Source organism: Canis lupus, chromosome 20 (assembly GCF_048164855.1).
Source record: "Canis lupus baileyi chromosome 20, mCanLup2.hap1, whole genome shotgun sequence".
Classification (NCBI taxonomy): domain Eukaryota; kingdom Metazoa; phylum Chordata; class Mammalia; order Carnivora; family Canidae; genus Canis; species Canis lupus.
Window position 1 is genome coordinate 34398365 of NC_132857.1, and position 15448 is coordinate 34413812.

The window sequence follows — 15448 nt, forward strand, 5'->3', positions numbered from 1 at the left end:
CTTGTCTCGTGGAGAGGAGGGAGTTCAGGGGCTCAAAGTGACCAGCCCTATGGAAGGTGACTTCTACCCCCTCCAACCCAGTCTTGGGCCTTCCCCTCTGTTCTTCTGTCCCAGAAACCATCCTAGTCACTATATACTACCCACTGGCCCCCTGAGGTTCCTGTAGTGGCCCAATCATTGCTAACGGTTGACCCAGCTGGCTTGAGAGATCTGGGCCCTCCCTGTGTACCTGCCAGGGCCACCTCCTAGGGCTCAGAGTGCCAGCTCGTGGCCGCTCCTGGGGGGCCCCTGTGTTCGAGGCTGGCTGCTGGGTATCGTGGGGCTCCACCTGCCTGCCCTTTCTCCTTTCGCCAGCACCAGAGCACAGGGGCCTATCATCTTCCCTGCCCCCAACCCTGACTCAAAAGTGCTCACCAAAATACCCATTAGAGAAGGAATCCTGACCTGAGGATTGCCCGGGAAGCTACCGGGATCTGGTACACATGGTTTTCGGCAAACCAACTTAGATTTTCACATCAGCTCACTGGAAGAACAGCCCAATATGCACTGTAAATCGTCAAACCCTGCCCTCCCCTCACCCCCAGAGACAACAAGCAAGCAGCCAGTAAATGCCTTAGCATTCACCATTTCTTGGCGGAGGCGGGACAGTCAATTCTGACACTGTTGTGAAAAAATACAGCCTAGTTTCTGTTCAAATGCACCAAATTTACTGCCCAGGTTCTCATTAACTACTGTCAAGGAAGAAGCAGACAGACAAAATAAATTATGAAAAAATTACTTTTTTAATGTACAAAAAGACTTATTTACAAGTTGAGCGTGTCATCTCAATTCATAGCATGTAGAAAAAGCTAAATATTTTGGAGATATAAATTTGGCTGGCTGATTCACCTACGGTATTTTCAGGGATGATGCCTTCTGTACAGACTATACACAGGCTGGGAATGGCTAGCGAAATCCTAGCTCAGGGAGCGAACGGTCACCGCCACAGAGCCCAGACCCTTGGAGGCATCCCAGGGCTGTTATCTGGCGTTGGCTTTGTTGCTGGACCCTAACAAAGCATCTGGTGTTCTGAGATGCAGAGGGCCCGGGTAGGGCTTTGGCCTTGTCCCTGGTTGAGGCCAGGCTCATAGCGGTGAGGTTGGATTTGGCAAGGTCGCCACAAATTCTACATGGGGAAGGTGTGGGGTGCATGTGTGTGTGTGTGTGTGTGTGTGTGTGTGTGCTTGTGCGCACATGGTGGGGAGGAGGCATCAATTCACCCGACAGTACGTTCAGGAATGATGTCTTCTGATGCCAGTTCCGAACTGCATTTCCGGGTGGTGCTTGGTCACACGGAACAGGAAAATTCAGTTGATGGTCCCTCAGAGTCCCAAGAATCAACCCCGTCACCCTCCCACCCCCACCAAAGACACCATGCATGTCATTGTACTTTGCAAAATGAACAGGAGGACAGAGAGGAGGGAATCCCAGAGATCCCGGGACTGCATGTTGCGCCTTGGCACAGACGGCTGGGCTGCGGGTGAGCGGACAGCACAGCCTTGGGGGAGCCTGGGCAGAGGCTGCTGTCATGTCCTGGGCGTTTCCAGGGTAAAGTGGGTGGACAGTGCACTGGAGAAACAGGATTGGGTAAACATACGACTTCCTCTTCTTCTGGGAGATCTCCCGGGTGGCCTGAGGCTGGGCCCTTGGTGCTCTTCCCACTTTCTTGAGGCCCCGTGCCAGGCTTTGGCTCACCTGGGTCCATCCCTGACCCCCAGCAGCTCCAGCAGCCCCGAGGTATTTAGAAGTAAGCGTTCTTTCCAGGAAGGGCTACATTCGACATGCACGAACACTGTAAACACGGTCTGGAGAGGCCAGGGCAGCTCTGGGCTTGCCCCCCGAGTACTACAATTTTCCTTTCCCTTTTCTGGCGACACTTCCATACTTTACTCATTCACATACACTTGGCCAGTCTGCCAGCTGCAGGCTCGGCTTTGTGGGGGTCGACATGCCGGCTCTACCAAAACCTGGAATCGGGATGTGCTTCCAAATCATCCAGGCAAAAATCTTTTTGCTTCCTCTGTGGCACGAGGATGTCAGAGGCTTCGAGAAGAAAGCTTCCTAGGAGAATTCTGGTGGGCCAGGGATTCTTTTACCTTGGAAGTATGGGAAGGAGAAGCTTATCCTCCTGGATTAGAATATCCAGTATGGCTTTCAGATTCAAACCCAAATGTGGGGTTCCCTCTACACTCTTTCCTCGTGTACTTGGAAAGCCTTTGGCCAACGGAATCCCTCATTAGCCAAATGACAGAGGTGAAGAAGCCAGAACAATTTGGTCCTAGAAACACCGAAAACTGGGAAGCACTGTGCAAAAGAGTCTTTCGTTCCTACCTTGCCTTTCCCAGCGTTCCAAAAAATAACTCAAAAGAAGACCAGACAGGATGCACACAAACCTGCCCTTAAAGCATCTGTGGTCTGAACCAGCCATTAGCAAAATGCCCTCAGACCTTTAAATCCTTTTTTTGGAAAAAGACAACATTGGCAAAAACCCCCACGCTCTGGGAAATGAGGGCTCCTCCGAGTCCACTGGGCGCCAGGGGCCAGGGCCTTAGGTCATCATGTTCAGGAACTTGCTCTCCTCGGCCAGGCTGGTGAGCATGGAGCTCATGTCCCCAACGGCCATGTTGCTGATGCCCGTGGGGATGGAGGGCAGAGTCAGGGAGTTCCGGGGGGTGGTGAGGCAGGAGGAGTTCTGGGAGAGGCTGTGGAGGAGGCTGGGACTCAGGGCGCCTGAGAGCAAGCTCGAGTGATCGCCATCGTCCATGATGGCATCGAAATCAATCTGGGGAGCCTCCAGGAGCTGGGAGTCCACCGTGCTGGACACCTGGTTGACCCCCGGCGAGGGCAAGGGCTGGGGCTGGACGCTGTCTGGGCAGGCCTGTGGCTGCGGCGGCTGGGGCCGCATGACCTGGCAGCCCACGTGATTCTCCAGGCCTCCGTTCTGTTCGTACATGTGGATCTGGCCGTAGTAGTAGAGCATGCTGTGGTCCTGGGCCCCACCCGTGTCCTGTGGGGGTGGCTGAGGAGGCCGGGCCCCCACGTTGCCCATCGCTCCCTTGGGCACATCTACCATCTCCTGGTTGGCCGAGACAGCAGCCACGGCATGGCCGGTGGCCCTGGCGTAGGCCAGCTGCAGCCCCGCGCGCACCCCGCGATGGCAGCCGGCAGGGCTGGGCTCAGCAGGTGGCCGGGGTTGCACCAGGCCAAAGCTTGACCCGGACACCCCCACGGTGCCCTGCTGGGGCTCCATGAAGCCAGGCTGCTGGGAAGGCAGAAGGCTGGGGCCCTGGCGGTAGCCCTCCTGGCTCATGGGGGTCGCCAGGTGATGGCCCTGCTGCGGGTAGCTCTGGGTGGAGTGAAGCGGTGGCATCCCGGCCAGGGCTGAACCGGTGATTCCGAGTTCCCTGCGGTTGCTGCCCAGCATGGTGGCTTCGGGAGCCACTTCCATTTGCTGGGGGTGCCCCAGGTGGACCGGCTTGGCGGCCACGTTGCTGCAGGATGGAGGGTACTGGTTCAGGGCCCCACCCATGGTACTGGGGCTCAGCTGGGGGTGGTGGCCCTGGCCATAGTTGGCGTGGGGGCCGGAGGTGGCGGTCATACTGGGACCCTGACCACCTGTCCCTGGCTGCCGCAGCTGCTGCATGTAATTTATCCTCTGCACGGAGGGGCCTCCCGCGCAGGGCGGAAAGTGTGCCTGCGCGTTGTCCAGGGCCCCTGGGCTCAGGTGCAGGCCTTGGGGACTGTAGCCCGGGTACTGGCCGAAGGCCGGCTTCTGCTGCACCACGGCCAGGTTGCCCTGTGGGAAGGCGGAAGGCTTCACCTGGCTGGCCAGGGCGTCCACGGTGCCGGAGCTCACCTCGTTCCACTGCACGGGCATGCTGCTCTTGTTGGGGCCCGCGGGGGGCCCGTAGCCCAGCTGGCAGCCGCCGAGCGCGAGCGCGGGGGCCGCGGGGCCCACGCTGGGGTCGGCGGGCCCCAACCTGCGCTGGCCGTGGAGCCCCGGGCTGGGCGGTCTCGGGGGCTCGGAGAAGCAGGAGCTCTCGGGGGCGCAGGCCTGAGCGGGGCCGCCGTCCAAGGCGCCGCCGGCGTGCGCCCTGATGTACTGCACCACGTCGTCGGGCAGCACCAGGTCGTCGTCGGGCAGCCCCAGGCCGACCTCGGGCCCCGCGCCCGCCGCCGCCAAGGCCTCCAGGGCCACGTGCTCGCTGATGCCGGGCGGCCGCGGGGAGAAGGCGCGGCGCGCGGGGCTCACGTCGTGGGCGCTGTGGAAGCGCTGCACCCGCGCGCCCGCCAGCCCGTCGGGCCGCCTCACCGGGTCGCTGGCCCGCCGCGCGCCGCCCGGGGCCTCGTGGGGGAAGGCGGGCGCGGGCCCCGCGTGGCCGTGGGCCGGGCCGTCGCTGCCCCGCCGGGGCCCCAGCGCGCGCGGGCAGGGGCAGGGGCCGGGGCCGGGGCCGGGGCCGGGCGGCGCGGGGCGGGCGCGCAGGCCGGGCAGCGGGGTGGGGGGCGGCCCGCCGGTGGCAGCGGCGTACCTGGCCCGCAGGCTGTACTGCTGCGCGGGGGTGAGGCTGAGCGGCCCCGCCGCCCCGCCGCCCCCGCCGCCCCCTCCGCCGCTGCACTGGCTGGCCTCGCTGGAGCGCCGCGACGCGTCGGTGGAGATGGGGTCGTAGGAGTCGGCCGAGCTGGCGTTGTGCGCGCGCCCGGCGCCCAGGGGCGACGCCTCGCTGGAGCGGCGGCTGGAGAAGTAGGGGGAGATGCCGGAGGAGCGGCGGCTCACGGTGTAGGCCGAGCTGACGGTGCTGGTGGAGCTGTCGCGGCGCTCCTGCAGGTGGCCCAGCACGGTCACCTCGCCCGCGGGCAGCTCGCACAGCCGCGCGGTGGGCAGCAGCCCCGCCGGCCCGCCGCCCGCGCCGCTGCCCAGGTTCTCCAGGACGGAGCCTGCGGGAGAGGAGGGGGGTCAGTGCGGGCGGGGCGGGGGGGGGGGCGCAGCGGGTGCGCCCAGCGGACAGGCGCGGTGGGGAGCGGGACGCGAGCGGCTCAGGGATGGCCCCGCGGGGCGCAGGAGGCCTGGTTCCAACCTCAGCTGCCCCGAATCCTCTCTCTGTCGGATCCTCAGTTTCTCCGGCTCCAGAAAAATCGTGCCTCTCTATAGGAGGAGGCTATTGAGAGCAGGAGAGGAGGAGCCGGGAGGACCCTGGCCACAGCTTCCCTGCACCTCACCATCTGGACATGGCTGTGCCCAAGCCCGTTCCCCAGGTGCCTACAGGCAGCCCCCCCTGAGATGCACACCCATGGAAGGGAGGAAGGGCCCCAGGATGGGGGCGGGGAGAAGGACGTGGCCACGCAGGCGCAACGACAGCTGAGGTCACAGGGAGCTCTGGGGCTTGCACGGCCTTACACTTTTGCAGTCATTGGATGGGGGCCACCCTGGGAAGGGGTGACCTCGGGCAAGGCAGCTGTCTGTAACCCAGGCGATTTCTGCAGGAGGCTGAGAGTTGAAGGCCACTTGCCAGCAGTTCCCTCAACAGCTGTGGCAACAAATCCTCCCTTCGAGGGAGACCTGGGTGGTGCATCTCAGCATCCACCACACTGGCTGTCAGTCCCTGGAGGGCAGCGGGGGTGTCTGGTGCCCAGCTCACTGCCTGGCACAGGGTCAGCACTCAGGAAATGCTCCTGAGGACACGCTGCATCTCAAAGCCCGGCCAGCACCTCCTGAGGCTGTCTTCTGCATAAAGTCCTCTCCTTCCCCAGCTGATGTTCTTTCTCCCTCCTCTGCACAGCTCCACCCTGAGCTCTGTCCTTGCTCCCTGGCTCCTTCCCCAGTCCAGTGTGCAGCTCATGCCATGGCCCTCTAGCCAGAGGGCCTGGGATTATACTGCTCTCCCCCCCTAGGGCCCAGAGCAGATGCCTGCTGTAGCTGAAGGAGCAATGGCTTTGGAGCCGCTCAGGCCAGGGCGGAGTCTCAGCTCTGCCATTGATCTGAGTGGCACACTTTCACCTCTCCGAGCCTCACTTTCCTTATCTGTGCAATAGGCTGGTAAGATCTATCCTATAGTCGGCATCCGGTGAGATGGCACCTGGTGCTTGATGGAGGTGAACCTAGTGGGTGCTGGCCCCAGGCCCTCTCCCGCCCCCCCGCCCGCACACCCAGAGCCTCCGCTTACCACTTCCCGGGAGAGGAGGCAGCTTGGTGTTCCGGGTGTGTGGAGCTGGCCCGGCCCAGGAGCAGGAATCCTTGAGCGACTTGAGCTTCTCTTTCTTGAGCTGCTCGAACCGGTGCATGGCGGTCATATGTTTGCGCAGCTGCAGGCCACCAGCAGAGGGAGCGGCCAGGGCTGAGGTATCGGCCCCCGGGGGCGTGTCATCCAGAGCCGTCAGGTCTCCCAGGCTCCCGGGCCCTGTCCCCGGCATCTCCACGCCGCTGTCGTTGTTGGGGGCACTGCCCAGGGGCGAGGGCTCACTGCTGCAGGACGACTGGGCCCCGGGGCTGGACTGACACAGCTACAGGGAATGTGGTGAGAAGGCGCAGACTCAGAGGGTGCGAGAATCCACCCGGCCCGGCGCCCATGCCCACACACACACTGTGCCCTTGCACACCCAGGAAGGAGGCTGCCATGCAGAGGTGCTTCCAAGCATCACTGTCTGTTTGTAGAAGGTGGCCCAGCCACCTCATGTCTCTGAACCTCAGCTTCCCCAACTAGAAGATGGACCTGAACTGCTTCTGGGATGGGGTCAGTGGCTGGATGGAAAGCATCTGGTAGGCAGAGGGCACCCGGGAATGGACAGCCCCACATTACCCTTCCTCCTGCTCTTTGTTTCTCCCAGCCCACGTCTGGGCCAGAGCTCTGCATGCTGAGCTTTCAGTGTGTGGACACTTTGACGCTGTGCCCCACAGAGGCTGCCACAGGTGTGTGACATTGACATCAGTGGTGCAACTGATGGAGACCTCAGAGTTCTCCAACAACAGGGATGTGCCATATGATGGAACAAGGAGCAGTGGAGGCCTGCTGACCTGATGCCTTCTCAACAGGCCTAGGGTAGGTTGTGGGAAAGGGCAAGGAAGACCAGGGAGGATGGACCTGCTGGATGCAAGCCCTTGCCTGAATGGCCACCCCAAACCAGTCCTCCCTCTGAGTCGATGTGGAGGGGGGCAGAGGATTCATGGCACCTGTGTACAATGCAGGCCTCCACAGAACCTGAGCTATCTCCACTGGGACCTGGGATCTGAGCCCGGCTGAGGTTCACTTCAGATATAGCACCTGTGGGCTCATTCTTAGGCCACATGGCCCCGGATTCCAGACTTTTCCCCCAGGAACTTACGGTGCTCCCTTCTGCCAGTGGCATAACCTGCATTTCTTACCATGACATTCAAGACCCTCTGTCAGCTGGCCCTTCCCCGCCTCTGTGGCCTGAACTCACACCTCCATCAGCCCTGCCTTTGTGGAGGCTTGGTCTCCATAGTTGACTCCTATACCTGCCAGCTCGACTCCTGCTGCCAGCCTTTATCCATCCCAGGGGTTCTCCCTGCAGGGCCTGGCATCTATCTATCCAAACCCGCCTTACCAGGCTCCTGAGGGGCCTGGATTAACAGGTCAGTCTGCGCCCAGGCAGCAGCCATGGACACGCACCCCAGCCCGCCCTCATCATGCCAGCCCGCCCACACCCCAACCGGGCTTCTCTGCTCACCTCAGTACCGTCTATCCTTAGGGGAGGTACAGTCGAGAAAAAGAGGCAGAGACAAAGAACAGGTGGTTAGAACAAAAGGAGTGGAGGCCACAGGGGCAAGAACGCAGAGACAGGACAGAGGGGAGGGGACCATCCGTAGCTCGGGTGCTGGTTGCAAAGGCAGACCCCAGGAACCACCCACAGATGGACCACTTGGGGGCAGGCATCCCGGCTGCCTGTGGCCCTGCCCGCCAGAATGGGACCTGGCATGAGACAAGTTTTCTATGAGAGGCCTGAGGCAGTGAAGGGAGGAAAGTCAAGCTGGAGAAAAGAGGATATCATTGTGCACTTAGAGGGGGGGACCCCGGGGGAGAACCCATGGCTGCAGTCGGGTCTCTGGACCTTCATGCTGCTGGACTCCATCTCCTGCGTGGGGGTGGGGGTGGAAGGCATGCACCAGGGCCTCCACTGCCCAGCTCTGCTTACCCCGGAGCTCTCGGTCTTGATGGCTTTGATGTGCAGGCAGTCCTCCACGGCCTGGCTGGTGCTGCTGGCCTCGGCACTCTCCTCAGAGCCCCGGCCGCCGGGCTCGGCACTGGCCTCATTGTCCCCATTCTCCTTGAGCAGGGGCGTTCGGAGGTGCACGTCGTTGCGCTGCTTCTTGGTGACATGGGCATCTGGGCCATGTACCGTTTTCACATGCTTCCGCAGAGAGCTGGGGTCTGTGTATCGCTTGGTGCAGCCTGGGATCTTGCAGATGTAGGGTTTCTGGGAAGAGAAGCAGGCCTGTGTGATGAGACTCTGAGTGGGAGCACTCCTCGTTCTACTGAAGCCATGCCAGCCCCAGGCCTGCAGGAGCTTGGTCCCACCCATCTGATTTGCCATCTTTTCATGCAGGTAAGCACCTGGCTGAGGAAGCCCTCATCACAGCTGGGGACACAGATCAGAGACTATGCAGGGGTGGGGACAGAGATGGTGCAATTGCAATGCCGCCTGCCCCGGGACCAGGGCACTGGGGTTTTTGTTATCAGTAGGAGTGTATTACTTTGTGATACCCAAGAGACAGCATTAAAACCCTGATCTCTCTGATGAGGAAAAACAGGTTCACAGAGGCAGAGAAACTGGTTCAGTGTCACTCAGGAATGGGATGAAAACCCAGTTTCTGAACCTCAGTCCTGAGCTCAGACACACACACACATGCACACATATTATGCCCCACATCTACATGTAGACAGACTCCTCCGAACCCCTTACACACATTCACACGCACATGTCCATGCAGATACATGGTCCACACACACACGCACATGGGTGCCATGCATAAACACCCACATGCACACACATCCTACAAACACGCATCCACACAGACCCACATTATACATACATACATCCACATCCATGTACTCGTGCACACACACACACACACACACACACAGACAAGCACAGCACTTTCCAAGGCCAGCTCTTGTCTGTAGAGACCCTAAGGAGTTTAGATTCCTTTGGGAATTCCTCTGATTTCTGACAAGCATTGGAGGAAATCCTTTTGGGATCCAAAATGTGTCTAGCTTTTAGAAATGTTCCTTCCTGAGTCTGCCCGAGTAAATGCAGTTGAGTGGCTGCGCCTGGACAGGGAGGCAGGTGCAGCTAGACTTCTCTCCCTGGGCTGTCAGCCCTGCCAGGGGGCTCGGGCTACCTGGGGAGACAAAGGCCGCTCTGTGCCCTATCAGCGGTGGTGGTGGTGGGGTTGACAGCTACAGTGGTCAGACAGCATTAGCAGCTACAGCATGTCACTGCCAGCTGCCCAGGGTGGAGGGTCAGGGCCCTGCCCATGTGTGCTGAGCTCAGATTGCAGGTTGGGGATGGGGCGAGGGTGTCAGACATCTAGCTACCCAATGGCCACTAGATGTCTAGGGGCCCCGTGAGCACGCACTGTGCACACCCTGGCTGGGGTACCTCGTTGGAGTGGGTGCGGTTCTGGTGCTTGGCACGGTCTGAGGCGTTGGAGAAGGCCTTGTTGCAACCCTCGTGCTCACACACGTATGGCTTCTCCCCAGTGTGAGACCGCAGGTGTGTCTTCAGGTTTTCCAGGCGAGAGTAGGCCTTAGAGCAGCCCTCGAACTGGAAAGAGGGGAGTTCAGTCAGTGAGGGTGTCCCAGGTGCAACACAGGAAACCTGACCTCAGGGGCTGGCCCACTGCCTCCATCCTCAGGCCCCTTGCCTGCTGCATTCTGCTGGTACACCCAGGAGCATGTATTTTAAACAATAATGTCCACCTTGCTTCCTAATTATAAAATGATACAGGACCACTCTAGAAAACTTGCAAAAGATGGCAAAGCACAAAAAGAGAAACAAAAACCATTTGCTGGCTAGCTGCCTAACAACAGACACTGCCAACCTCCAAGTAGGTCTCTCTCTGAGAACTTTGTAGTTCATCCCCACATGTTTAAAAACCCAAACTGAGAACGTTATCATGTATTCAGTTACATATTCCATTTGTTAAAATCAACGGCACATGGTGAGCCTCTTCCCATATCATTAAAAATGCTTTGAAAATATGATTTTTAACCGTTTCCAGTGCCACTCCCTGATTAGAATGTTTGTGTGGCTTAAATGTGCAGAGAATAAAATCCAGAGGCACCTGGGTGGCTCAGTCAGGCGTCCAAATCTTGATCTCAGGGTTGTGAGTTCAAGCCCCACATTGGGCTCCATGCTGGACATGGAGCCTACTTAAATAAATAAATAAAATAAAATATCCTCTGAATACTTGAGTGCTCTGGCCACCCTCACCATCACTTTGGGCATGCTGGTCCCCTTTCAGTACCTTGGCCCTACTAAGTTCTTCCTGGCATGGGACCTTTGCACACACTGTCCTCTCTGGCTAGAACCTTAACCTGGCCCTGGCCTGACTCACTCCCTCTCAATCTCTTTGGTCATTTCCTCCAAGGGCATTGCTCTATATTCTTAAACATAAGACTACCCTTTTGCATGATGAGATGAGCACTGGGAGTTATATGCTGGCAAATAGAATTTAAATAAAAAAAATATATATATATATAAAAGACTACCCATTTTTCTTCATATTTCCTACCACAATTTATTTATTTATTTATTTTTCCTACCACAATTTATAATTATCTTGGTCATTTTTTTGTTAACTGGTCTTCCCATAAGATACGGGCTCCAAGAAAGTAGGTACCTCCCTAGAGCTTGTTCATTTTTGTGTCCCTAGTATTATTTAGTATCTGATGAAAAAAAAAAATTGGCCCTCAAGAAATATTTTTGGAAAAGAAGAAAGGAAAGGGGGAACAAGAGTGGCAGAGAGGCAGAGAGAGAGGGAGGAAGGAAGGATGGATCATTATAGGAGGTTCTGCACGTATTCCCAGGATTCTGCAACAGTATCTAACATTCCTATGAAAATTGCCCTCAGAAAGACACGTAAACCCCAGTAGGAACTGGCATGCTCTTCACATGCTCCCCTTCATTGCTGACCAGTCTGACTGAGTATATTTGGTACACTGATCTGTTTCTACAACTCACAGCTCATACCACAGGGCTATGGTTTGCTACCACTCAGAATGTCACAAAAATAACTTGCTGCAAAGGACCCAGAGAAGCCAAAGTAATCTTGCCAAAGGAGGACAAATTTGGATGACTGACATCTCCTAATTTCAAAATTTACTATAAAACTACAGTAATCAACACTGTGTGTGGTGCTACCATAAGGACAGACATAGAGATCAATGGACTAGAAGTAAGAGTTTAGAAATAAACTCCTATTTCAGGGTCAGATGATTTTCGACAAGGGCATTAAGGCCATTCGATGGGGAGAGAACAGTCTCTTCAACAAATGGAATCAGGGGATCCCTGGGTGGCGCAGCGGTTTAGCGCGCCTGCCTTTGGCCCAGGGCATGATTCTGGAGACCCGGGATCGAATCCCACATCGGGCTACCGGTGCATGGAGCCTGCTTCTCCCTCTGCCTATGTCTCTGCCTCTCTCTCTCTGTGTGTGACTATCATAAATAAATAAAAATTAAAAAAAAAAACAACAAAAAAAACCAAATGGAATCAGGACAACTAGATAGCCACATGTAAAAAGAATGAAGCTGGACCCCTACCTCACACCATATACCAAAATGGACTCAAAATGGACTTAAGACAAATGGTAGAGCTACCCTATAAAACTATGTGTGTGTATGTATATATCTATATATAAACACATATATATGTAAATATGACTACATAGCTTATAAACTATAAAACTCAAAGAAGAAAACATAGGGGTAAATCTTTGTGACCTGGGATTAGGCTATGGTTTCTTAGATATGATACCAAAAGCACAAGTAGTTGAAAAATTGGACCTCGTCAAAATTAAAAACTTTGGTGCCTCAAAGGAAATTATCAAGAAAATGAAAAGAAAACCCACAGAATGCGAGAAAATACTAGCAAGTCATATATCTGATAAGGGTTTAGAACTACTACAACTCAACAGTAAAGGCAAATAACTCAATTTAAAAATGGGCAAAATATTTGAGTCGACATTTCTCCAAAGATGGTATACAAACGATCAATAAGTACATGAAAAGATGCTCAACACCATCAGTCATTAGGGAATCGCTAATCAAAACCAAAAGGAGATGCCACTTCACGTTCCCTGAGATGACTGTGATCAAAAGACAAGTTAGCAAGTGTTATCAAGGATGTGGAGAAATCAGAGCCTTCACATTATTGCTGGTGGGAATGTAAAATGGTGCAGCCTTTTTGGAAAGTTGTCTGGCTGGTCCCCAAAAAAGCTCAACACAGAGTTACCATATGGCCCAACAATTCTACTCTAGGTACAAACACAAGAGAAAAGAAAACACAGGTCCACACAAAAACTTGTACAGTTAACGTTCACAGCAGTATTTTTCATAATAGCCGAAAAAATGAAGACATGGCAAATATCCATCGACTGATGAATGGGTAAAAATACTAGGATCTATCCATACAAAGGACTAGTGCTTAGCCATAAAAAGAAACGAAGTATTGAGACATGCTATGACATGGATGAACTTTGAAAACATGCTGAGTGAACCAAGCCAGACACAAACATTGACCATCGTGTGATTCCATTTTTATGAACCGTCTGGAACAGGGCAATTTATAGAGATGGAGAGGCAGATTAGTGGTTGCCAGGGAATAGAGGGAAAGAGGACGGGGAGTGACTGCAAGCACTCTGGGAGTTCTTTTTGGGGTGATGACAGTGTTCTGAAATTAGCTAGTGGTGATGGTTGCACAACATCATGAATATACTGAATATCACTGATTTGTACATTTTTTAAAGGGTGAACTTTACGGCATATGAATTTTATCTTAATTAAAAAAAAACTTGCCAACAAAGGTAGCCTCAAAATGGATTTAAGACCTAAATGGTAGAGCTACCCTATAAAACTATATATATATATATATATATATATATACACACACACATATATATGTAAAAATGAATCCCGGACATCACTAATTTTAAGACAGCCCGATTCCAGAGATATTAAAATGAGAACAAAATGTCTATCTCAGAATTATAAAATAAGGTAATTCATGGAGAGTTCCCAGAGGCTTTGGCTGCAACCACGTGAGTGTATCACTGACAGTCCTTTTAAAAAGGGAGTTGTACGTGTTAAGAAAAGGTCTTGCCCTTGCTGACACCACAAGGGAACCTGTCTGAAAGGTCTTATTTTTGTGTTCACTTTAAAAAAAGAAATTCAAGGGATCCCTGGGTGGCGCAGTGGTTTGGCGCCTGTCTTTGGCCCAGGGCGAGATCCTGGAGACCCGGGGTCGAATCCCACGTCGGGCTCCCGGTGCATGGAGCCTGCTTCTCCCTCTGCCTGTGTCTCTGCCTCTCTCTCTCTCTCTGTGTGACTATCATAAATAAATAAAAATTAAAAAAAAAAAAGAACTAAGTGCACTTACCTTCATTTAAAAAAAAAAAAAAGAAATTCGAAGCACCTGGGTGGCTCAGTGGTTGAGTGTCTGCCCCTGGCTCAGGGTGTGATCCCGGGGTACTGGGATCGAGTTCCACATTAGGTTCCCCGCAAGCAGCCTGCTTCTCCCTTTGCCTATGTCCCTGCCACTCTCTGTGTTTCTCATGAATAAATACATTTTTTTTTAAAGTACAATAAAAAAAAGAAACTTCAAAAAAAAAATTCAACCAAAGGGATTTGGCTCAAGCTGTGAATCCCCACTGATGCTTTTCTCTGTGTGGGGGCCGGGGGGCAGACTCCAGACTACAGAGTGCTACTGAGCTGGCACCTGTCTGGGGTCCACCAGCCAAGCCAGCTGGAGCGGGGATATAGCTTTACCGTGGGGGCTCATGGTCACACAAACACAACTACACAGACACCAGTGCATCCCCACTGTGGGCAGTTACCAAGATGCACACATGTCCAGAGTCCATCAGAGTTCTGGGACTCAGACAGGTGTGGGGCCTCTAGAACCCCAGACAGGCAGAAGGCCCGGGGCAGGAGCACTTGGGGCAACACGTTGGGAAGGTGGGTCCCCGTGATGCTGCTGTGGCCAGTTCCAGTTCACGGGTCTCCCCGTGGTCAGCCATGCCCAACACAGCCCACGCCGGCCCCCCAACACAGCTGTCGTCCGCACATCGTGGGGAGGAAGGTCGTGCGGGAAGGTCCGCTCACCGTGCACTTGTGGGGCTTCTCGCCCGTGTGTCGGCGCATGTGTACCACCAACATGTACTGCGCCTTGAAGGGCTTCTGCTCCCGTGTGCAGGCCTGCCAGCGGCACACAAACTCCTTCTTCTCCCCGTGGATGTGCTCGTTGTTGATGTGCTGCCGGGAACAAGCATACATCAGCGGTGAGCCCAGCCACCGACCCGCCGCAGACCCCACCTACAGCGTGTGCCACCCCCCCCCCCATGAGACCACCACCTGCGTGCTGGGCCACACCTCCTCATGAGTTCTCATCAGCTGCCAGTAACTGCAGACCTGCTGTGCGCTACTAGTCTCAGCTGCATTTCCCAATTGGTCAGTGATCAAAGTGACTGTCTAGGATGGGCAAGGGCATCATGCTCACCCCAGGCTTGGCGCCAGGCTCTGGTCATGATGATGATGCTCCTGGGGTGCAAACGGTAGGCACTAATTGACTGTAGTGAGGCAGCTGTGCACAGGATTGGGGCACGAGAAGCTTTTCCCAAGCTTGTCCCTATCGTGCTGTCCCAGGAATTCCTGAATAGCATTTTTTAATCATAATGAAAACATAAAGGCATCCTCATCTCTATTTTTGACAGGAACCTATGAGATGGTGGCTCTGCCCCTTTTCACCAAGGCCCAGATGGTTAACATGGCCTGGGCAGGGCCCTGGGCAGCCAGGGCGGGCGGAGCTCGATTGGGCTCTGATGCTGGGCTCTGGGCACTGTGTGAGGCTGCCTGTGGGACACAGTGGCCAGGAAGGCAAGGTAGCTCAGCCAAAGACAGCACAACTGATCTCCAGGCACAGCCGTGGGAGCCCTGCATCCTGGGGCAGGGACGAGGAGCCTTTCCTGGAGGAGTGGGCCGCAGACGCATCCCAAGCTGTGTGAACGTGGAGCTAACCTTCCCCAGTCCTGGCACCCACACCTTCCAGCTCCTGCCCTGGGCTCATCATAGGTGTGCCACCTCGAGTAGTTTCTCCCGTGATATGGAGCAACGGGCCACAGCTACGGGCCACTTTCTGCCACAGGGAACCGAGCACACTGCCCTGAGCAGGCCCTTGG

General features: G+C 55.3%; 1 protein-coding gene across 3 annotated transcripts in view; it reads right to left on the minus strand.

Annotated features, from left to right (window-relative positions):
- Nucleotides 1-763: 763 nt before the first annotated feature.
- GLI2 (GLI family zinc finger 2) overlaps nucleotides 764-15448 on the minus strand; it is a 254303-nt gene continuing 239618 nt past the window's right edge. For all 3 annotated transcript variants that reach the window (XM_072788859.1, XM_072788861.1, XM_072788860.1), the window contains 5 exons: nucleotides 14376-14525; nucleotides 9655-9819; nucleotides 8188-8469; nucleotides 6201-6537; nucleotides 764-4974 (listed from right to left, as the gene is read on the minus strand). In XM_072788859.1, the coding sequence (XP_072644960.1) occupies nucleotides 2588-4974; nucleotides 6201-6537; nucleotides 8188-8469; nucleotides 9655-9819; nucleotides 14376-14525 (3321 nt within the window). In that variant the 3' untranslated portion in view covers nucleotides 764-2587. The remainder of the gene's footprint in view (nucleotides 4975-6200; nucleotides 6538-8187; nucleotides 8470-9654; nucleotides 9820-14375; nucleotides 14526-15448) is intronic.